General features: G+C 36.2%; 1 protein-coding gene across 2 annotated transcripts in view; it reads left to right on the forward strand.

The window, feature by feature from the left end:
• The first annotated feature begins 8813 nt into the window (after window positions 1-8813).
• The window catches only part of LOC145672765 (E3 ubiquitin-protein ligase MARCHF3-like), a 48602-nt gene continuing 32003 nt past the window's right edge, over window positions 8814-25412 (forward strand). The window contains exons 1-2 of one of the 2 annotated variants that reach the window (XM_081741929.1): window positions 8814-9168; window positions 21282-21485. In XM_081741929.1, coding sequence (XP_081598055.1) covers window positions 21333-21485 — 153 coding nt within the window. In that variant the 5' untranslated portion in view covers window positions 8814-9168; window positions 21282-21332. Of the gene's footprint in view, window positions 9169-9279; window positions 9979-21281; window positions 21486-25412 lie in introns of those variants that run through there. The other variant, XM_081741935.1, reaches the window with a different exon arrangement.

Here is a 25412-nt window from a genome sequence, read left to right on the forward strand (position 1 = left end):
AATGCACTGTCTGGAACCCCACACCGCATTACCAATGACATTGTCCAGCTGATTGTGCACTCTCTACCCAGGACCGCAGAGTTATAGTAAAAGCCGTAGCCGCCGAGATCACACCATCATGATGGAAAGACTGAACTGACGCAAAGTGTACGCGCAATGGGTGCCAGTCTTCAACCACAGCAATAAATATGTCCAATTGCCCACTGTCTTGATCATCTGCAGCGCTATGCCAGAGAAGGGAATGAGTTCTTGGCACGAGTGGTGGCTGGAGATGAGTCTTGGTGTCCAGGCCGGTAGCCAGCCCCAAAATGTAGGGGCTGGGCGGTAGAAGTTAGGGGGGCTCGATCCAAACATATTATAGTTCATCACCTTATTATAGGTCATTTACAAGTCTATAGTGAAAATTTTAGGAGGGGCAGTAAAAATTTAGGGGGCCCGGACCCCCTAGACCCCCTTGGATACGGGCCTGTTGGTTTCATCACTTCGAACCAGAATCGAAATGAGTCTGCAATGGAAGCATCCAGGGTCACCATCACCAAACAAATCCAAGGCCATCCATAGAAGTGCATGAAAGGTAACACTGATGTTCTTCTTTGACAAAGACGGCCCCCTTTTGATAGACTTCCTGCAGCACGGACAACAGTGAATGCCCAGAGTTACGCGCAAACATTGACCAACCTTCGCCAAGCGATCAAATCGAAATGACCAGGTAAGCTCACACATGGGGTCATTTTACTCCATGACAATGCCGACCTCATACGGCCAACACAGACAGGGCAGATTTATAGAAATTCAAGTGGGAGGTTTTCGGTCACCCTCCATAGAAGTCAGACCTCTCTCCCTGCGGTTACGCCATTTTTGGTCCTCTTAAAAAGGTTTTGAGGGTGCAAAAGATTCACCTCGGATTACGATGTTCAGCAGTACGTTCAGAACTGGCTTGCAGGGCACCCCAGGGAATTCTACGAGACAGCCATTCACCACGTTGTGTTCCAGAGGGACAAGTACTTCAACAGCCAGGGCCAATACTTTTATCCACGGCCGGTCTTAAGCCGATTGGACCAATTGCTCCCAATCGGACCCCGTGCTAGTGCCGTCTACTCAATTCTCCAGTCTAATCTACTCTCCAGTGCCGTTTTAACAGGATATTAGGCCCTAGACCAAACAAGTGTGTTGTGATCCCCATGACTAAATTTTGCTTTTAATACATGTAATAAATACATGCCATCTGCTCGAGGTGACCCCGGCCAAGTGGTATGGTACTGTTATTCTCTTCTCTTATTTATTTTCATATTTAAGACGTTATTCTCTTATATTTTCCATAATATGAAAATTGTTGGTAGCTTTTGCTAAATTTTGAAAACACATCTTAAAGTATAATTACATTATTGCTGTATGCATGGCCACCCGCAGGGTGGGGCAGGGGGGTCAGTTTCTTGAGCAATAATTTCGAAAAGTGTTCAATTCTTCGAAATACATGTCAAAACTTGTTAGATTAAGTTGTTGATACACTATTGTATTTAATAGATTAGTATGAAAATCTATAGTACTATAGATATTTAGTATATTTAATATATGTACAGTGGCGTAAGCAGGATTTCATTTCGGGATGAGTCCGGGGTCCTGCCTCGGAAGGAAATGGTGAAACTAAAACGCAATTTTAAGGTTTCTTTTCACAACTTTAAAATCTTCGGAGGTTCCGGGAGTCCTCAATGTTTGATAATGTGGGAGCTGAAAATGTAATTTTAGGTTTTAACAACTTTTCAAAATTTCGGGACTCACTAAAACAAGTAGTAGGCTATTATGAATGTGTCCTTTTCAGATATGATATACTAATATTGCTAGTTGTAGATTTAGTATAAATAATTTTATATTAAAATGTACCTTATATATGTTTAGTCTATTAACTTTCACGCACTATTTAATAGCACATTTTGATTGCCGTCAATTCTGATTGCAAACTCTCTATTATTTAACTTTTGAAATAAAACGAAAATAATAATTTTATTATTATTATTATTATTGACGTCCGAGGATGTCTTCTTAGGAGAAGAATGATTAATAAAAGAAAGTGATTATAAAATTAAATTTTGTGTGCTCTCCCACCGGGATTTGGGCACAAGATTATACAGACTACAGGCGCACGCACTGACCACTAGACCAGTAAGGAGAGCGCAATATATATACATTGCTTGAGAAATAATAAGGAACAGTGACATTTTTCGGAATAATTCAGAATAAACATTGAGGAAAGAAATGAAACGCAGTACATATACAGTAGAGACAGTGTGCAATTATTCTACTGGAAAATGGTATAGATTGCGCCGCATGGAAAAAGAAGAAAACGAAAAAGAAAAAAATGTTTTTAGAGCATATCCACACAACCACGCAAAATAGGTCTTCCTGCCAGGAGGACACAGATATGGATACCTCAGTAAGATGTGTGACCTCCGCGCACACTAATGCAAATTTTGCATCTGTTATTCATGCTGGCCACTAAACTAGGGAGGAGTCCTTGGTAGATATTGTCTTACTCATCTCGCAAGGCGTTTGTCAGTTATTGCACCGTTCGGGTATGGGGAGTTTGTTTAGAGACACATCTGTCACGGATATCCCAGTCATGCTCAATTGGATTGAGGTCCGGGGAGTAAGCAGCCCAATGCATACGTGTAATATCTTCACGTTCAACTGTGTCAGATAGTTCAGCGGTCCTCTTTGGGGGCGCATTATCGTCCATAAATAGAAAGTCCATACGGAAACGAATTATTTGTCACAGTGAAACGGGATCCATCGGAGAACATCACTCTAGACCACTGTTGCTGGTTCCAACCAACATGTTCCTGACACCACTGTAACAGTTCGCAACAATGGCATGGTTGAAGTAGGATGCATTTAACAAGTTTCTGTGCATATGAACCAACCTGATTTAAGCGTCGCAAAATGGGTCTGACAGATACATGTGTACCGGTAGCAGTTGCAAAGTCTGTAGATATCTTACGCGGAGTGCACTGTTCCTTTTCGCCACTGGCGATACATATCGATAGTCTTGAGGTGTGATCTTCCTTTGATAACCATCGACATACTTTCGCATCGAATTTCCACCTTCCGCGGCATTTTTCAATCGCGAGATTACACTTATCGACACTCCCATTGCTATTGACACATCAATGACATTTTGACTAGCTTCTAGCCATCCAACTGCACGTTCACGATCGTAAGCACTCAAATCCTGTCTTGAAACCATTTTCCACTTAATTATTGCCCCACCACACTGAATTTCAAAGAACTGAGTTCCACCACCTACGGCCCTATTTAGTCAAACACCTTACTGCATGGACTTTCAACAGAATACAAAGCTTTCGTGCACTGTTTTTATAAAGATAACAGGTTCTACTTAACTTTGCCCTCTACATTGCATTTGACTGTGATTTGTCGGCTGCTTGGAATGCTACGTGCCACAAATAAGTTGTTCCTTTGCAATTTTCAAGCAGTATATATATATATATCTATATATATATATATATATATATATATATATATATATATATATATATATATATATATATATGGTTCTACAGACCTTAGTGCAAGTTAGTTGTAATCCTCGCGCCCCACACCACCTAAGGCCGGCCCTGCTCTCATACTATCAAACTAGAAACAGGAACCGTTTAGGATTATTTAGATGTGAATATAGTAAGACGCAAAAGACCTTTTACTATATGTCAGTTAAATTTTATAATTTTCTTCCTATATTTCTAAGAGAACTCCCATTTCTGGCTTTTAAAAAAGAAGTACAGAAATTACTTCTTAATAATTGTATACCGGTATATAGTGTTGAAGAATTTTTTGAACTCAAAATTGATAGTTAAAATATTTGCGTCTGTTATCCAGTGATTTTTGTTTATATTATGGTATATTATGGTATGTTATATATGTAACCCTAAACATTTCAACTTCCATTTCTGACGATTGTAATACATCTGAAGTTCTCAGATGTTTCTGCAATAAAATGTATTATTATTATTATTATTATTATTATTATTATTATTATTATTATTATTATTACTATTATTAACACTTGATTAACGAATTCTCTCTGAATACCGCCCTTAAAGTTCATTTTTTCATGTTTTTGGTAGCCTATAACTCCGAAAGAAAGCATTTGTGCACCCAAGTTGTTCTATACTTTTGTCTTATCTTGGTGTCAGGACACACCTCCCAAACTTTGTCGGTGTTGTTTTGAAACGCCCTCTATATAAGTTTTATATGTCCTTGATATATATCCTTTTGTGCTCAATGTTGACTCCCAGAATTTTCATAATACTTTTTCACCCTTGCCTCCCCCCCCCCAGAAAGTCTAAAATCATTACTGTATGTAACAGTGTCTATTATAATTGTATTGTATTGTATTTATTTCTTTTGTATGAACTTACAAGTACGAGGAATGTCCTCAAGTAAGTGTAACATGCGTCATATGTACAAAAAATTTACATGAGTAAAATAAAGTAATATTACCTTGTCATGATATTTACGTACTCCTCAATCATATAACAAGAATTTTCTAATAGAAATAATTTTAACTTTTGTCTGAACCTTTTCATATTTTCTTCATACTTTATATCAATAGGCAACATGTTGTAGGGGAGAAGTGCCGATTATCACACCCCTTCCTAATTCCGTACCCCGTTGGATTTCGGCCGGGGAGTGCTGCACTCTGGTGTTAACATGTGTACTTTAATCGGTTGAGGTATCTACTCCAGTAGACAGAGTTTCGCCGTGCTGTGTGCAGGTGGAAGAAAAGCACCAGCTGTTGTAATTTTGGTGAAGGCCAAAATATTTTGCAAGATTGTCGTCAACGATATATTCTGCAGTCAAAGGTATGATATAATCATATAATTAGTGCATAAATGGTATGTGTAACTACCTAGTTATAGTGTAAAGTGTATATTGCGAAGTGGATACCAAATGTGTTGGTAGAAGTAGGCGCCATGTTAGCATGCCCACTTGTGCCGAATATCGCACCCTGTATATGTTCCAAATACCGCACGGGTGCGATATTACGAATAGCACTTTTCACCTTGGAATGATGTCACATAAGGCTGTACAGGGCATGTTCCGTGTGGGTTTTGCCGAACAGGATATAGATAAGCTAGTTTCCATTAGGTTAGGGCAAAAACCAACTCTTGGGTACAATCTGGAAAGTGAATTAGTGAAGTATTGTGTAGATATGGAATCTGTGTTTTTTGGTTTAACGGCCAAGCATATCAAACTTTTAGCTTTTCAACTCGCTGAAATCAATTCCGCATCCATTTCCGAAGAACGACTAGTCAGCTGGTGCTAAATGGTTTCGTGGCTTTATGACTCGCAATCCAAAACTCACTCTAGGAAAACATCAACTGACAAGTCTTGCTAGACTTAAGGGGTTCACTAAAGAAAAGGTTAATGCATTTTTTTATATATACGAAGCACTGGTTGACATTGTGCATTATGACCCAACAAAAATTTACAACGTTGATGAAACAGGCCTTACCATCGTCCAGCACAAAACAACAAAGGTGATTGCTCTTAAAGGGAAAAAGGCAAGTTGGTTCAGTTTCGTCCGCGGAACGTGGTTCCCTATCCACAGTGGTTTCATGCATGGGTGTGTCAGGGCATTTTGTGCCACCCCTTATTGTATATTCTAGAAAGAATATGAAGCAGGAACTTCTGGATGGTGCCCCTTATGGCACCATCGCTCATTGCCACAGCTCAGGCTGCATACAAATTGATAGTTTCCTTAAATGTTTCCAGAAGCAGTTCTTAACGAACGTCAGACCCTCCAAAGATAATCCAGTTATTCTTATTCTGGATGACCATTACTCACATTTGAGCAATGTTAGGTTGCTTCAATTGGCACGCGAGAATGGTGTTCACATTTGTTCTTTGCCACCAGACACGACACATAAATTGCTACCTCTCGACAAAGCTTTTATGCAACCACTGAAGACATATTATGCGCAACCAATAGAGACATGGCTCAAACATAACAAATACAGAGCAGTTACCCACTACGAAGTTGCAGCATTGTTCGGAGAAGGTTACAAAAAGGTTGCCACAATTGAAGTAGCTGCCAATGGATATCGAGTGACTGGTCTGTATCCCTGCGATCGCAATATATTTCCTGAGCATGAATACATTGCTGAAGTAAACGAAGAAGTCAGCAAGGAAGCAGTAAACGGAGGGACTGTGACTTCCACACACGTGAGAACACTTAGGCCTACATCACCAACAGAAGACCCCAAGACATCTACAGCATTAGGCCTGCATGAGTCACCTGCTGCTCACTCTTCAACGACTTTTGAAGGCAGTTATTTAGGAAACACCGATACGTTCAACCAGTCTTCGCATTCTTCAAATGGATGCACCTCCAGTGCATCGTCACTCGTCTTACCATCGGATGTAAGTCCAGTGCCTCATCATGTGCCTAATCCTGGTATGTCTAGAGGAAGACGAGGTGGTTCTGCTACTCTTCTAACAAGCTCACCATACAAAAATAAACTCACTGAAGATTTGCTATGCACATCTCAAAAAGGAACAGTCAAGCAAAATGAAAAGAAAGCAGCAAAGCGAATTGGAAAGGACACACGTTCGTACACAGAATAAACAAACGTTAAAGAAGGGGAAGAAAAGAACACGGGAGAGAAGCCCTGGCATAACCAGTGATGAAGATTTGGATATGTCTTTTCATTTAGTGTCAACTGATAAAGACAGCGAAAATGAAGACTGAGAATGTCCTTATTGTAACGGAACATTTTCACGTAACAAAGGAGGCGAAAAATGGATCCGTTGTATTCAGTGTAGCTCTTGGTGGCATGAGCTATGCACGAGTACTGACGACTACAAACAGTTTGTGTGTGATTTGTGTTTGGAACATTAGAATAATCACTTTCACATTGAATTTGACGTGAACACTGAACCGCATTGGCGGCATTGTTTTTTTATTTCGCGTCTTCTATAACTACATCTTTTCTAATGTTTTCTCAAAGCATCCATTCCATATTTCATTGAATATTGCTAGCTGTGTAGCCCTATGCAATTTCGATGTTTCATTTGTAATTTGTAGCACACATGTAGGCTATTCTGCAATGTCCATGTTCCATTTCTGGATAATTTGTACAAGAATGTGTTGTATGCTTTAGAATGTAGACCAAACATGTTTTTTTTTTTTTCAATTGTAGCATGTAAGAGGCCTTAATAGTTGTAGCATATTAACATGTAAGAAGCCTCTGTTTAATTACATGCCTCATTATAACTTCTTGTTCTTATTTCGGCAACAAAGTCTTGCACATTATGTCCTTACAGAATGTGTTCTTAATATCGAACCGGGGTACGATATTATGCACACTTGTTTTCAACTCGGAAAATCGTAGACTTTTGTTTAAAACGTTATGTACAAGTATGTAATGTATTGAAATGCATTCTAGGCATCACACGAGTTGGCAAACACTCCATCCTTTGCCTTGTCCTTGTTCTGTTTTCATTTTCAATTATTTCTGCTTCGCTACGTACGAAAAATAAAATGGGTGCGATATTCGGCACCTCTCCCCTACAACTTAACACCACCATAACTTACACTTTTTTGATACATTGCTGACCGGTGATTACAAAATGAAAATCATTCTTATTTCGCGTATTATGATTATGTACATCCTTATTTGTTACGAATGCCGATGAGTGTTCTTTCAAATACAAAAAGAGACGGTACAAATATAAACTATCCAGAGGAAGTATATTGACCTCCTTAAACAAATGTCTACAAGAAAAATTCGGCTTCTTATCACAAAGTATTCTTATGGCTTTCTTCTGAATTTTGAAAACATTAAATCTCTGACTTGAATTTCCCAGAACATGATACCATATTGCAAGATAGAGTTAAAACACGAGTGGTACAAGGTTTTAGCTAATTTTAAATTTACCTTCTTTCTAATAATCCTTAGTGCATAACATATTCTATTTAATTTATTAATAACTAACTCTATTTGAAATTCCCATGTCAGGTTATGATCTATAGTAAGACCTAAAAACGAACAGTGTGTTGTATAGTTAATTTTATTTTGGTTCAGATATAGGTTAGGGTATATTGGTTTACTGCACTTGTTATGAAAATTTATAGCAATGGATTTTTCACCATTAACAAAGAGATTATTGTTCTTCATCCAAAGAGATACTTCACTTAATGTTTGCCTAGCATTTTCTTCCAATAATTTTTCATTTTTTCCACTTACTAGCAGAGTGTTATCGTCAGCGAAAAGGGTGACATCTGCCGAAGATATGCTTTTTTCAAAATCATTAATATATAAAAGGAAGAGCAATGGCCCTAGAATAGATCCTTGTGGAATTCCGTGTTTTATATATAATTCATCTGATAAATAGCTTTCTACAATGTTGTTATTCTTTATGCGTTATTTCTACGACCTGCCTACGATTTTTTAAGTACGAACTAAACCAGTTCCTTGCTTTACCACGTATTCCACAGTTCTCCAGTTTGTTCAAAAGTAATGAGAGTACAATTCTATTTAAACATTCTGAAAATAATGTACTGAAAAATTATTAAGTTAAATAAATATCTACGAAGATTATACACACACACACACACCCATATATATATATATATATATATATATATATATATATATATATATATATATATATATATATATATATATATAGTTCTTTTCCTTTCTTAAGATGTTTTAGTACTGATTTCTGTAGATATTTTAAACTGGGTCTGGAAAATATTTTTACTTTCCGACCTGGCAACTCTGTCCCTGACAATCTTGTAAATGTAAATGGAAGGGAACTAAGTGAGAAAGAAATGGAAAAAACCAAAGAACTTCTTGAATTTTGGTGGAAAAAGAAAATGGAAAACGTTAAATGAGAAAAAAAAAAAAAAAAACAGTACTTACTTTTTTTCTTTTTTTCCAGGATCCAAACTTCCGAGGAGAAAGGAAGGAAAATACCTTGAACCTTGAACCTTGAACCTTGTTGAGTGAATGGCGGCTTTGTCAGCTGATGGAGAATTGTACAGACAGTTGAATGTGTTTGTATTAACTAATGTAATTTATGGATGATTTTGAACACAACTGAAAAATTCTAATAGTACATAAGTGGTCTATGAATTTCCTAGGGAAGGTAAGTACAATGTTAAATAGTTATGTTAGCATATTAGAGATCAACTGAGAGTTCCGAATTGTTTTCTTCATTCACCACGCCTTCTTGTTTCTTCACCTGTGTTTTCCTTGTCGATCCTCATGATTTTAACTCGTGCTACCGAATACTAAGTAGAAAACTAAATGTTGTTTGTATCAGATTCGTTAAGCAGGCTAGATTAAACTTGTGTGGCTAAATTTTCTGATCATTGTTCTTTTTTAAAAAAATGCAGTAAAGTGTTACAGATATCTGTGAATGAGTTACAGAGTGACAGAGAACTACTAAATAATTTACGAGAGTATCTGAATAATATTTAGTAATTTGGTTGTTGAATTTTGCATGAGGTCAGTTTAATAACAACAAAAAGCTCTTGCGTTACAACCCCGAAAAGCTATTGGTAGCCAGCAGTGGCGAATCTAGAAGGGGGCGTGCACCCTCTTAAAGGGTGTAAGAGCCACTAGCAGTGTATTTCTGTCAATATATTAGACCTATAAACTAACTCTTGGTATAATCGTTTATGTGCATAACGTCAGTCGCTAATGCGCATTCTCCCTACGGATGCGCTCCTCCACCACCACAATGATACATTCCTGCCCTAACTCGATTAGATAGCATGCTTGCTTTTTAGTGACCACCTAGCACAAGTTGGTTAGTGTTTTTTGCGCAGTCGGTCTTATTATATACTTCCGGACTTGTATTTATACCAGTAAGAGGAAGCATATCAGTTTGCGTATATTTTAGTTTGACGACCTATGCACCTGTGATGATGTGTCCCTCACCAAAGTGACGCAGGTTCGTAATCGTTGCCTGGAAGATTTTGAAAATTGAATCTCGTAAAAGTGTAGTTTCTGTATTTTTGAATGAAAATTGAGTTTCTTTTTAAAATAAAAAAGAAATACAGTGGAAAATGTTCTTGAATCACAGTATGGCGGCATAATCAAGAAGGTTCTAGAATTCTAACCCGCTGTCATAAAACTCCGGGCGCTAACCTTTGGATTTACAGACTTTAAAAATAAAGAAAGTAAATTAAGTTAAATTAGAGCAAAGTTTAAGCATATATTTTGTGTAATTATAATGTAGGCTGTATGCAATGAAGCAAATTGAAGTGAAATGCTTCTGTTTAGTTCAAAAATTAGTCTTATTTCTCCCCCTCTATAAAAAAAATTGACCTTGCGGTCATTGAAAATGGTGATTCACTAGATATTTCCGCCCTTATTTCTTTTCTCTTCTGTTTGAAACGTTCAATTTTCACGTCATAAAAATAAATGAGAAGATACCATGCACAATCTTAGATTGGATAAAAAAAAAAATATTTAACACAAATAAAATTTATGATGAGTATAGCGAATTTGTAATTACCTAATTTCTGTTAAAGCAACGAACGAGGATTGATTTCTAATTTACATACGCAACGGAATTTCTAACGCAATAGCAGGTTCTTGTCAAGTGGTAGTCCGTCAATGAGATTTTAGCGACTGTGCCATCTAGCACATGTTCGACATCAGCTGGCACTTTATGTTACTATTATCCTATAATCTAGGTATTTAATATGACTTACTGAAATGGAATCATACATTAAAGTTCAAGTTATCATTTATTGAAATAAAAGAAAAACTGGAATTACAGCTTAAGAAGAACGGTTATAAATTTTGAAATCTTGTTTCAGAATAAATTTGATTCTTTACATTGGTTTAGTATTACATTCGGTTAAACATTATTGCAATTGTACGTAGTTTACATGTTCGTAACTTACCGGTACAAATAAGAAAGAAGAAAGAAAACTTCTAAACATATAGATGATATATTATGATTAGCTCCTTAGGCAGGTTTACATAGAATATTACGTTCCAATGGAACAATCCTATTAATTCTCACTATTCATTGATCTCGTTCAAGACTCAGGAAAGTGTGAAGAAGAAAAGAATTATGAAGAAAAATATGCTCCGTGCACTTCCGTCACGCACTGCATATGTGCCCATTTATGTCATCTCCACTTCTATATACTACATTATTATTACAATTATTATTCCTCCTTAGGAATCATTTCATAACATATATTCGTAGCATATCTTAAATTTGTTTCTATGACATTGGGTCACATTTTCTAACATAACAAAAACTACATTGACTATTAATATAAATGAATATGATATATATATACAAATGAATATGAAGAGAAAAAAAAAATACATCAATATTTAGCCCTTTCCTGATTATACTGTGAACATGACATTTTATTCTATGGATCAATATATTTAAGGAAAAGGAAGAAAAAAAACGACAAGTCGAGCATAACTAACCTAACCTTGAAACTACATAAGGACATCACGTTCGAAATCTGTACCGAAAGCTAAGTTTATTTTACCGAATGCATACTAAAAATTCAATAATGATGTTAGTCTTAATAATTATATTAATGGAAGTATTACGATAATCCTGTTAAATGCGTGGCACAACACGAGATTTTATTTACACATGTTTGTCGTACTATTGATGTACCGAATAAAAATTTCACAAACTGTCATTAAGTTGCAAATAGTTTAGGTTTTATATCACCACTGGTACCCTTGCTGTCATCAATCTGAATGGTTCCCGATTCAGGATAAATAAGTAAGGAAAGTTTTTACCTTATGACACGTTGGTTGTATCCTCCTCACTTCTCCGGATTCTGCCTTTTCGTTACGGAATGGAAACTGCACACTTCGAAGAAATGACGATTATATATCCAACTTTAAACCACCCGACACCTACTATTTTCAGCATCCATAGGCGGTTTCATCAGGCGACCGTTTACCGAAATTGTTAAAGATTAATTTAGCCTTCGGCATCCAATTCTTTTATTCCAATTATCTCTAGGTTGGATCAAAACACAAATTTTGATGAGGTTGAGTCCTAAAAGTACGTTTTACGTATTTAAATTTTAAATTATCATGGATGACCGAAGGGGGTCGCCTATTTTGTAGCACAGTAAAAATGGCTGAGCATCATGCAATACCTGGCGACTACATAACTCAACTACACCATATTTTTTTATATTGTAAAACTTAATATTTTGATGTTATTACTTCCCTGAAATTTAAGAACTTAGTGAAGTATTAATATATATAATATATTTAATGAGACACATAATTCATCAAACTAAGAACAGAATATTGATAATTCTCACCTAGTCGTGTCTGTCCATGCACTTGAAGAACACCAATCGGCATCCAGTGCATTTTCATGTCTTCTCACCCGATTATCGCCATCTTGGCCCTGTTTCCCAGCATGCTGCACAGCATGCTACACGCATAAGACAATTGAATGCAAAGGACCGATGATCGACACGACTAATTATGTTACGTCATGGGTGAGTGTTATGTAAATAAGCATTTTACTATTGCAGTGTTAATAGAATCTACCTAGCAAATTTAGAAGAATCCGATATATTATTAAATCATTTGTAATTGATATTAGTTATACGTAAATATAGTGGACAGTCATAGAATAACCTCACCATCCGGTGACTTGTATTAACAGTAAAGAAACATTTGAATAACTAACATTAATAGCTAACACGTAAAAACAAATAAAACATGTATACGAGCTAATGGCATGACTATACCAAATGGGGACCATTTAACAAAACAACAGCACAACAAATAACAATGTAAAATACCGGTAAAACAATAACAATGTAAAGTACCGGTAAAAGGGTACGTTACATTTTTCCCAGCGACCTCGAAAAAAAAATTTTTTTTTTTTTTTTAAGTTAAAGTTGTTCGAAATCTTTTAATAACTCATTTCGTTTCTCTTCCGAACAATTAAACAATTTAACATTCATTAAATTTTGGACTGGCACTTCTCTCCCCTTTAAATCCTTTAAGAATACGGAATTATGTTGAACCTTCGACACTAAATAAGGCCCTGTAAACACAGGAAAATATTTGTGCGTGACCTTTTTGAAAGCGTCCGAAAGAAAATGAGTTTTCACCATGACTAGATTCCCTTCTTTAATTTCAACTACATTCTTTTTCAGTTTCCTCTTCCTTTTTGACAACAAACGAGGTTCTACTTGTATCAACCTCTTTGAATTTTCTACATTTTGAAGTTCAGGAGGCCAAGGAAATTTCTCCCGAAACCTATCTGCAGCCGAAAAGGAAATGAACACCTCAGCGGGTGTGCAAGTGATGGAACTATTGTATGAATAGTTTAACAGGTCTTGTGCGACCTTCAAGACATTTTTCCATTTGGTATGGTTATTACTACATAGCAATCTGATGATCCTATTCAAATCACGATGGGATCTCTCCAAAATTCCATTCGCTCGTGCGTTATAAGGAGAAATCAGAATATGCTGCATCTGATGTTCCTTACAGTAATCCTTCCACCTCTGAGAAATAAACTGTGGGCCCTGATCAGAGACGATATAATTTGGGTATGGACAAATATAAAAGTAATCTTTCTCTAAAGTTCGAATAATCTCAGCTGTAGTTGCTGTTCTTAAAGGTAGGTAACAAAGGAATCTGGAGTAAACATCAACAATTGACAATACATAATAATATCCGTAGCTACATGGGAGCTTACCCACGAGATCAACACACACCTTGCTATGTGGTTTATCTGCCTCAATATGCAAATCTTCGCGAGAGATAGCTCTGTTCGAAAATTTCGTTCGCGCGCACGATTCACAATCATTTATATGTTTTCGAAACGTTTGTTTTTGACTTTTCCAAAAAAAATAAATCTTGCACTAATTTTACACATTTAGCAACGCCAAAATGTCCTGTCTCATGAATGTGTTTCACTGTTCTTTCAATCAGAGATTGTGGAATCACCAGCAGCCAATTCTTAGTTTTTGAATTTTGAATATAAATTAGATTATTTATAACCTTGATTCTAGAGTTCGCAGATTCCGAATTCATTTTAGCTCTCAACTCACGACAGTACTTGTCCGATGCTTGCATTCGCTCCAACTCATTGGTATCAAACAGAATATTTTCATTGTAATTAATGAAATTTACGTGATAGTCCTCCGATTTGGCAGGGAGTTCAGGAGAATTCCTACTCAATATATCTGCAATTTTATTATCTACTCCCTTGATATGCTCAAATCGGAGATCAAACCTTTGGAGTTTCAACAAAATTTTGGTCGTTCTAGGATCAAGGTTTTGCAAAGTGAAAGCATAGGTCACTGCACTATTGTCACAGTGAACCGTCACCTTCCTGCCTAATATATAATACGAAAAATGTTCACATAGGAACAAAACAGCTAGTAACTCTAATTGAAAAATCGAGTAAGACACTTCATGAAGCTTTAATTTTCGACTCGCGTATTCGATGACCAAAAGTTCTCCATCATCGTCATATTGAGCCAAATAACCCGCCAGATTTTCTAACGAATATATCTGAAAATATATGAAATGGTTTGTCGAAATTCGATTGACTAAGTGCAGGAGATTCACAGGGTTTCCAAATGTTCAAAATGTTTAGTTAAGTTTGAACTAAAACATAACAAATCGTAAAAAGAAGTAAACCTAACAATAATCCAGCCTCCAAATTTCCGGCACACTGAGAAACTACTTTTCTCCCGCAAACGCATTTAAATGTACACTGAGCACAGGTTGAACCTAGTCAAACGAAAAGAATTTTGGTAAGGTTTGCCAAATATAATTTAGAAAGTTCAGCTCGACTCCTGTGTTCAGGATACATCTTATTTGTATTTGTATTACAATTTAAAGAAAGGGGAAGGAAATCTCTCAAAATTTCAAATTGCTGTATTTCCTTCTTCTTCCTTCAAAACAAGGTACGTCAATATTTTTCAAAGAGGGTAATACAAATTCACTTCGTCTCTGAACGAGTTTATTTTAAATTCAAATAATATTTTGAAGAGAGAAGTTCAGTCAAGTAACCATCGCCTTCTCTTAATGACGACTGCTCAATCTATTTACCCGAATTAAGAACTGGGTTACTAACGAACTGGGAAACATTATTGTGATTATTGTTATTGTTAACAACTGACTTCGCTACAACAGAAGAATACGGCAATACAACAAAGATGTGACCGTAATCACTATTAGTGCGTTTGAAGAAATACGGAGAAATCATCATTGGACCCGAAAAGGATTGGCTACCAGGTAGGTTTATTCCGTTAAATTATTCATTTCCGGTACCACATAATATACTGGTACGCAAAAAAAAAAAAAATCCTGAATATTCTAAGTTAGTTCTAAGAATCAATCCTTTTCATTGGAAAACTCTTTTCCCGTAAGCCTAGTTGCACGATAAGAAATTTTAAAACTTTTTTTCTTTTATGACCACTGCTCGGAGTGACTTGAGTCAACTTGTCGTTCTTTTACAGAATTTTAGTTCTTAGGTTTAAATTTTAAGCTTATTCTTAACTTAAATAAGGCCACTGGCAAGAAATTTATAAATCAAGGTTCTAAAATCCCCATTCTATTATTGCAAATCTATATATATAATATTTTACCTCCTACGTCAGTTAGAAAACGTCACAAAGCATAACTTTAATGAATTATAACCACAACGAAAGAAACAAAAACAAAATTCAAGGTTACAATTTTCAGTTATTGGAGGAGCTAATACAGGCGGTGATATTCTAGCCTGTCTAATCCTACAAAGTGCTTCTAGCCACTTCCAACAATATTTTTCGATCAGCATATGTCTCCTACCTTGGCTAGAGCAATTTCCTGTCAACCATAGAAATATCTTAGATCTATTTACTTTAACATCTATGATTACTATTAGGTTAAGCTTCCCTATCTTTTTCTTCTTTTTCCGAAATCTACCCATTCTTTTGTCACTGCTACAAGGGAAAATATTAACGTCATCACCATTTAACACGTGAAGCTTCATAGTATCTACTGTACTAGACTTCGCTACTCTATAATATGTATCTTTTCCATATGAAACATGCATGAAAGAGCTATTGTTAACAGTATCATTCCTTATCTGGGGTTCATCTAATAAATATTTATTAACATTTATCACCTTACATCTACTACTACAAACTAAATCTATCACTACATCTACATCATTATAATAATGATCAGTCTCATCTTTTAAATTAACATTATCAACATTTAAATGAGACTTAAGCTCAGGCGCTCTTATCGCAGCCATATTATTTCGCAAATTATCATTTATTTTATCTAAGACACCACAGACATTATTATTTCCCAATTGTGTATCTGTGCCTTCAACACTATCAGTTACACATGACCCCATAGCTCTTATTTCTAGTTTTTCAGTAGCGAGTTCAGTTACTTCGTTCTCAGAAGTTAATACTGACGACGTTATCGATGACATTTCATTTGATATTTCATTTTTAAATGATTTCACACAAGATGACAAGTCGTGCTTAAATGCTTTCACGTCGGAAATTATCTGCCCAAATAACTCATCCATAGTATTAACTATGCGTTGTTGGCATGGAACACAAACCCAGCATAAGTCTACTTTAATACTTCGTTCAACTCCGGGCTGTGATAGTTTCAGACAGTCAAAGTGAACTTCTTTCCTACAATTCGCACATGCCATTGTTTTCACGTTGTTTCGATCTAAGTTTTCTTGACAATAAACACAATCACTGAACATCATCTATTTACATCAGAATATGAGTCACGCATCTCTCAGTCTTATCCCAATACTTCCACTAATTATTCTAAAATCTCATTTTAGTCCTACCTACTAGACATTTAAAAACAAATAATAGTAATAATCCTGAAGCTGAAATTGCCAATTTTTGAAACATCAGCTTCACATATTAACACAAATTATCAAATAAACAAAAATCCTAAAGCTGAGGTCGCCAATTTTGAAACGTTCAATTTTCACGTCATAAAAATAAATGAGAAGATACCATGCACAATCTTAGATTGGATAAAAAAAAAATATTTAACACAAATAAAATTTATGATGAGTATAGCGAATTTGTAATTACCTAATTTCTGTTAAAGCAACGAACGAGGATTGATTTCTAATTTACATACGCAACGGAATTTCTAACGCAATAGCAGGTTCTTGTCAAGTGGTAGTCCGTCAATGAGATTTTAGCGACTGTGCCATCTAGCACATGTTCGACATCAGCTGGCACTTTATGTTACTATTATCCTATAATCTAGGTATTTAATATGACTTACTGAAATGGAATCATACATTAAAGTTCAAGTTATCATTTATTGAAATAAAAGAAAAACTGGAATTACAGCTTAAGAAGAACGGTTATAAATTTTGAAATCTTGTTTCAGAATAAATTTGATTCTTTACATTGGTTTAGTATTACATTCGGTTAAACATTATTGCAATTGTACGTAGTTTACATGTTCGTAACTTACCGGTACAAATAAGAAAGAAGAAAGAAAACTTCTAAACATATAGATGATATATTATGATTAGCTCCTTAGGCAGGTTTACATAGAATATTACGTTCCAATGGAACAATCCTATTAATTCTCACTATTCATTGATCTCGTTCAAGACTCAGGAAAGTGTGAAGAAGAAAAGAATTATGAAGAAAAATATGCTCCGTGCACTTCCGTCACGCACTGCATATGTGCCCATTTATGTCATCTCCACTTCTATATACTACATTATTATTACAATTATTATTCCTCCTTAGGAATCATTTCATAACATATATTCGTAGCATATCTTAAATTTGTTTCTATGACATTGGGTCACATTTTCTAACATAACAAAAACTACATTGACTATTAATATAAATGAATATGATATATATATACAAATGAATATGAAGAGAAAAAAAAAATACATCAATATTTAGCCCTTTCCTGATTATACTGTGAACATGACATTTTATTCTATGGATCAATATATTTAAGGAAAAGGAAGAAAAAAAACGACAAGTCGAGCATAACTAACCTAACCTTGAAACTACATAAGGACATCACGTTCGAAATCTGTACCGAAAGCTAAGTTTATTTTACCGAATGCATACTAAAAATTCAATAATGATGTTAGTCTTAATAATTATATTAATGGAAGTATTACGATAATCCTGTTAAATGCGTGGCACAACACGAGATTTTATTTACACATGTTTGTCGTACTATTGATGTACCGAATAAAAATTTCACAAACTGTCATTAAGTTGCAAATAGTTTAGGTTTTATATCACCACTGGTACCCTTGCTGTCATCAATCTGAATGGTTCCCGGTTCAGGATAAATAAGTAAGGAAAGTTTTTACCTTATGACACGTTGGTTGTATCCTCCTCACTTCTCCGGATTCTGCCTTTTCGTTACGGAATGGAAACTGCACACTTCGAAGAAATGACGATTATATATCCAACTTTAAACCACCCGACACCTACTATTTTCAGCATCCATAGGCGGTTTCATCAGGCGACCGTTTACCGAAATTGTTAAAGATTAATTTAGCCTTCGGCATCCAATTCTTTTATTCCAATTATCTCTAGGTTGGATCAAAACACAAATTTTGATGAGGTTGAGTCCTAAAAGTACGTTTTACGTATTTAAATTTTAAATTATCATGGATGACCGAAGGGGGTCGCCTATTTTGTAGCACAGTAAAAATGGCTGAGCATCATGCAATACCTGGCGACTACATAACTCAACTACACCATATTTTTTTATATTGTAAAACTTAATATTTTGATGTTATTACTTCCCTGAAATTTAAGAACTTAGTGAAGTATTAATATATATAATATATTTAATGAGACACATAATTCATCAAACTAAGAACAGAATATTGATAATTCTCACCTAGTCGTGTCTGTCCATGCACTTGAAGAACACCAATCGGCATCCAGTGCATTTTCATGTCTTCTCACCCGATTATCGCCATCTTGGCCCTGTTTCCCAGCATGCTGCACAGCATGCTACACGCATAAGACAATTGAATGCAAAGGACCGATGATCGACACGACTAATTATGTTACGTCATGGGTGAGTGTTATGTAAATAAGCATTTTACTATTGCAGTGTTAATAGAATCTACCTAGCAAATTTAGAAGAATCCGATATATTATTAAATCATTTGTAATTGATATTAGTTATACGTAAATATAGTGGACAGTCATAGAATAACCTCACCATCCGGTGACTTGTATTAACAGTAAAGAAACATTTGAATAACTAACATTAATAGCTAACACGTAAAAACAAATAAAACATGTATACGAGCTAATGGCATGACTATACCAAATGGGGACCATTTAACAAAACAACAGCACAACAAATAACAATGTAAAATACCGGTAAAACAATAACAATGTAAAGTACCGGTAAAAGGGTACGTTACATGTTATTTCTCTTTCGTGTACGTGTTGCGACCCTTACAAGAATTCTGGAAGGTACTCGAGCACTGCAGTGTTTCAAGAGTGTGTACTTCTACTTCATACTGTCCAATCATATATTAAAAATAAATGCAAGCGACATCAGATTGAATTATACAGACATTTTACTCAATCTGTAGAATGGAAATTATAACACAGTGCATTATGAAATGACAAGCAGATTTCTCCCTTCAAAGTTTCTGGTGCCACTCCTGTGTCCACCAGACACACGTAGCTTAATAAAAAATAAAAAAAAAATAATAATATCTCATGTGCGTGAAGTTTAGGCACACTCGTAGTAATAATTTGAAAAATCAGGATTCTTTCACTAATTTCCTTCTTATATTAAATTCCAAGTACTTCGAGTTCTCTCATAAAGACGAAATATATTTTTACGTATATACCGGGTTCGTATAAAAAGTAATGAGACCAAATTCTACAAATCATTAAGATAAGACCCTTGTGTGTCGACACATTTCTGCTAACGAGTTTTTCACGCTTGGAAGGCACCTTGAAAGTTCTTTTTCAGACTGTCCATCAAGCAGTGTTTAAAGCCTCTTTGAGCTCTGCTACGGTCCCATGGCGATGTTCTTTGAGGGCTGTCTGCACTCGGGTGAACCAGAAAACGTCAGCCGAGGCCAGATCGGGACTGTAGGAGGGCTGGGGAATTGTTGCCATGCCGTTCCGGACCAGGTAGTAGCTGACCACGAAGCAGGTGTAGCTTCCAATTGGCAGCAATGTCTTGCCTCACTCGGTTTACCCTTCCCTTTAGTCTTTTCAGCATTTCCACGTAGGAAGCACCTTTGATGGTCTGTCTGTCAGTAATAGATTCGTGGTTGACCACAACTTTGGCGTCAAAGAGGACAATGACTATGGCTTTGGCTTTCCACATGCTCATTCGACCTTTCTGTTTGACGAGGGGTTGCTACTGTATGCTATTCGACACTTCAACGTTTTGTTTCTGGGTTTTACTCAAACACCCACGTTTCATCGCCGGTAACTACGTTGTTGAAAAACTCGGTCTGTTTGAACGCGCTGCAAAAGATCTTCACAAACAAAAACACAGTTTTGCCTTTGGTCGTCTGGTAAGCTTTCAGGACGAGTTTGGCACATATTTTTCTCATCTGCAAATCCTCGGCATTGGTGATGTGGACAGTCATTTTATCAATTCCTACGCGGTCTGCGATCATTCAATGCCGGTCTGAGTTCAACACATTGCACATTGTGCTCGGTTCTGCTCGTGGACAGACGTCCTGCGCTGTATTCCTCTTCCACACTCCCTCAACTATCTTTGAAGCACTTGTGCCATCTAAAAACAGCAACTTTTGACAGGCTTTCACTCCCAAGCACTTACTGGATCATAGCGAACGTCTGCATAGCCGATTTTCCAAACCCCACACTGAGTTCGATGGCGTAGCGCTCTTCGATAGAGCGTTGCATTTTGAAGCTTCCGATAGAACCTATAAACCAGGGATCCACTGAAACCACGATACGAACCGCACGGAAGCTCGTACACGACTGACGCTAGGTGCCTTTTGAAGTTTACTCGTAGTTAAGTTAAAATACGATGAAAACTAAGTGGAGTGTAAAAGAATTCTAAAGAATGGAATTCTGTGTGCGTCCTGTAAAGTCTTAAATAAAGCTGTAACTAAGCTATAAGTACACGCCTCATGTAGCCTCGACGCTGAAAGAAACATTAAAATTAAAACTAATTAAAAGTTTCTGTAGTGATTTTATTTAAGATAGTTTTGCTTTTCTCTCTCTATCTTTTCAGTGTATATTCCTTTGACTTCATGTTAGAAACTGTCTGAATAAATGAATCATAATGGAAATGGAAAAGAATGTGTTGCCGAAAGTCGTTTTTAATGATCAGCCAATTCTACATACGCCGCCAAATGGGAATGTCGAGAGAGTTCATCGAGTGGGACCATTACATAGTGCCTTGAAAACTCAGCCTAACAGCAATTCCTGTAAGATTGTAAGTTTATTTATAGTTATACTGTAGTTAACATTTATTTACAATTACGCTTATATTTTTTTCAGTACTTTGTTGCATAAGTAAGGTCGGTAAAGTAGATCGACAATTTACGAATGCATTTTAAAAGCTGTTAGGGTAAATTATGTAAAATTAGCAAGTTCGTGTAGTTTATAATTTAATTCTAATGACTAGTTATGTGTGTTTCTTGCTTCTGAAATGGGCATTTTCTTGAGTGCGTTGGGAAATCGGAAATTAGTTTAACCTGTGAACCTGATTCTTTCGTAAAATGAGTGAAAGTAGCTCTTGTTGAGCGTTCTCAAACGAAAGATACACTAGCTTTATGCTTAAGTTACCTTGATCAAAACAGTTGTTATTATTACTACTACTACTTCTTCTTCTTCTTCGTCGTCGTGAAAAGTGCTTTCTTGTAGTAGAATGTTTGCAGCTAAGATGGTGTCAATCGTTACAATTAATTTTCATATGTTTGTCTTGGAAATACGATGAATAATCGTTAAATTAAGATTATAAATTAAGGAGTGGATTAAATAGTTGTTAATTTATTTTAGATTATCGCTTGTTACACAGACGTGTTGCTACAATCGTAAAGCTACTTATGCAGTACTTTCAGATCTGTGTTCTAACACTTCAACATAACACTACGGTTGTGTACTGCTTCCAACAGAAATGTATTGTCTTCCTGAGAAACCAGTTTATACTGAAAAATATATATGTACTACTGTTCTGATGGATCTAGTGCTCTGTGCATCCACTTAAAGCTGATTTTGGCCTAGAGGCTGATTTCGCTGCAGCAGCTTATGAAAAGGGGCCTTGTGGTGGGATTGGTGGCTTAATAAAGAAGTTGGGAGCCTGAGCAAATCAGTAGGATCAATATGATAATACAATTCTTCACCCCGGAAGCTTTTTGACTTGGCAGCGGCAAACTTTACTGATGTGTATTTTACATTTGCCAATCAAGAATAATTCACAGATCGCTCCAACAAAGCACAAACAATTCCTGAAACACAAGAAGAGCACGCGTTCGTGCCTGCAGTTTCAGATACTTCCAAGCGTTTTGTCAAGGTACGAGAGGGAAAAAAATGATATACAAGTACATACCTTGGCTATTTTTCAACTGACGTAGTCGTCATAAACCTTCAGATATTTCTAGTAGCGTGGCACAAGCTTCCGTACACTCTCTGTGTGAAAGTCTGCCACGTGAGAGTGCAGGCAGTTCAGAACTGGTAGCACTTCCCTGTTGTTGGAACGCTTGATGCAAGACACTTTTTCAGGTGGAGAAAAAAAGAAAGAAATTGTTGGGAGCAAGGTCGAGGCAGTAGGGGGAGGGAGGAAAGGGATAGAATGATTCACATCGAAATATTTGAATTATCTCGACAGTATGAGCAGCTGTGTATGTGGGAGGGTATTTTAATGGATCATAATAATTCCAGACCACAGCATTACTTTCCACTGATTTTGAATGGCACGTCGCCGACTATTTAGTGTTTGACAATATACATCTGCTGTAATTGTTGGTCCTAATTCCAAGAATTTCATAAAACCACATCCTTTTAGTCCCAAACACAATTGCCATGATTTTGTGAACTAATTGTATTTATTTGAATTTCTTCGCTTTAGGAGAATTAGAGTGTTTCCATTGCATTGATTGCTGCTTCGACTCCCCGTGGCCTTACGATATCCAGGTTTCATCTCCTATGTGAGAAAATCTGTCAGCATTTTAGGTACCCACTTTGCACGCAGATTGTCATAACCCAGCGTGTCAGCTACAATTCGATTCACTGTTTTCACAGATACTTCTGGAAGTTTTTTCGGATACTTTTTGTTGAGTTCAGTTATTGTGAACCGGCAGTTGGATCTCACTTTCTCGTTAACGCGTTTCACTAGATTGTTAATCTGAACACTAGACCTTTCGCTACGCTCATCATGAACATTTAGACGGCCTTCCCGAAACTCCCAGCCCCATTGCCTGACCTTGCGTTCAATCATTACTGTCGGTACGTAAATGACACACAATTCCCGATGGATGTTAGCTGCGTCTTTCCTTTGGGTCCAGAAGTCGCATGACCTCTTACTTCACATTTGACGGGATTTTACATAAAGGCAGCCATTTCACCCTACTGCTATCGGACGTACGCAACTCCATTCGCACGATTATTTCTCTGTTGGAAGCACATAACACTAGGGCATGCTTAACTTCCTTAGTGTTGCCAACCCCACTTAAAAAATTTTCGGCCTTTACTTTTTTTTATGTATCATATTTTCGTATTGCGGGAGTTCATTGCAACAAATACCGAATTCGATAAGTTAGCAACGGCAGGCATAAGTTGACACGTGACTCCAATCTATAACAAGTGCTGGCTGGCGTATGTTTTGAGGAGATATGAAGTAACGTTTCTCTATTCAGCTGACCCATTTCCACCTGTTGCATATTATGTAAAGTTAAGTGTTCTGGATTCGTATTGAGGATGTACGGTGTAAGGTGACCACAACAGGTAGACTATACATCTTGCCTGACAAAAAATAGTACAGTGCAATTAGGATTGAACCCGGACATTCAAAATCACAAACCGAAACCTTTTCTAAAATGATCATGATACTCTCTTCAGTAACTCAGAGAAAGTCCCAAAGAACCTCGATTCGGGTTTGGTCACTATGGCCGCCATGTTGGATAACCTATTTCCAATGCCAAATGGTTTCGTGGAAACCATAGCATTAACTTTAACTGACTATAATATAGGTTGTAAACACAGCAGAGATATAAACTATACCTTATTGAAAAGATAATTAGATGTTCTTATTGTGTAAAAATTAAGGTGATTTACATTCTCCCGAAAGGGAGAAAAGGGAAATTCTACAAAATTTCTCAGAACAGAAGTGAAAAATTAAGTTTTGAGATTTTTATTACAACATGTAGGGAAAAGGAACATAAAAACAATCAGAAACCTTTTCTAAAATGATCATGATACTCCATACAGTAACTCAGAGAAAGTCCCAAAATGTCCCTCGTCGGGTTTGATCACTATGGCCGCCATATTGGATAACCTATTTCCAATGCCAAAAGATTTCGAGGAGACCTAGCATTCGCTTTAACTGACTATAATACAGGTTGTAAACACAGCTGAGATATGAACCGTACCTCGTTGAAAAGATATTTAATTAGTTGTTCTTATTGTGTGAAAATTGAGGAAATTTTCACTTTCTCTAGAGGGAATAAAGGGAAATTCCACACATTTTCTCAAAACAGAAGTGTAAAATTTTGTATTTCGATCCTTATTATAATACAATATTGTTGAGAGAAGAAACATAAATTATGTACAAATTGTTGGCTAAATCTTTCTCAGTAAAATGTTAGAAATACACAATATTAACACCTTCTAAAGCTGGGATTTTAAACTTTGATTCAAGTGATGCGTTAAATTCCCTCTTATCCAAATATTGTAAAATTTTCACCTGTTCATCCACAAGTTTTGACTGAAGTTATCAATGGATATGCATTTGAAAAGGCTGCAATATCTCTTACAAAACCCGATTTTGACTGTTTTGGGGAAGAGAAAAAGGATATATATTAATGTTTTACTCTTAGTAAGCCAGATTAGTCGGAAGAGATTTGACGTGTATACAAAACTGTTGAAAAAATAATGTTTAGTGGCTGATGTCTTGATTGCAGTGTTTAGTGTTTTTTATAGAAAAACAGTTGAGAATTTTGTAGTAGTTGTATCTCTAAAGGTTCTACAAGCCCTAAAAGGAGAACACGCCACTTTGGTTCTGGAATTTCTCATAATGGTTTTGTACCATTGGCATTGGCTTATATTTCGAGTACTAAAATGAAAGAAGTAGACAGTTTTGTAGAGTAACAAAGATAGATACTTCTATATAATATAGAATAGGAATAAACTATCCTATTGCACT

The sequence above is a fragment of the Thermobia domestica genome, chromosome 2, assembly GCF_964235325.1.
Source record: "Thermobia domestica chromosome 2, izTheDome1.hap1.1, whole genome shotgun sequence".
NCBI lineage: Eukaryota > Metazoa > Arthropoda > Insecta > Zygentoma > Lepismatidae > Thermobia > Thermobia domestica.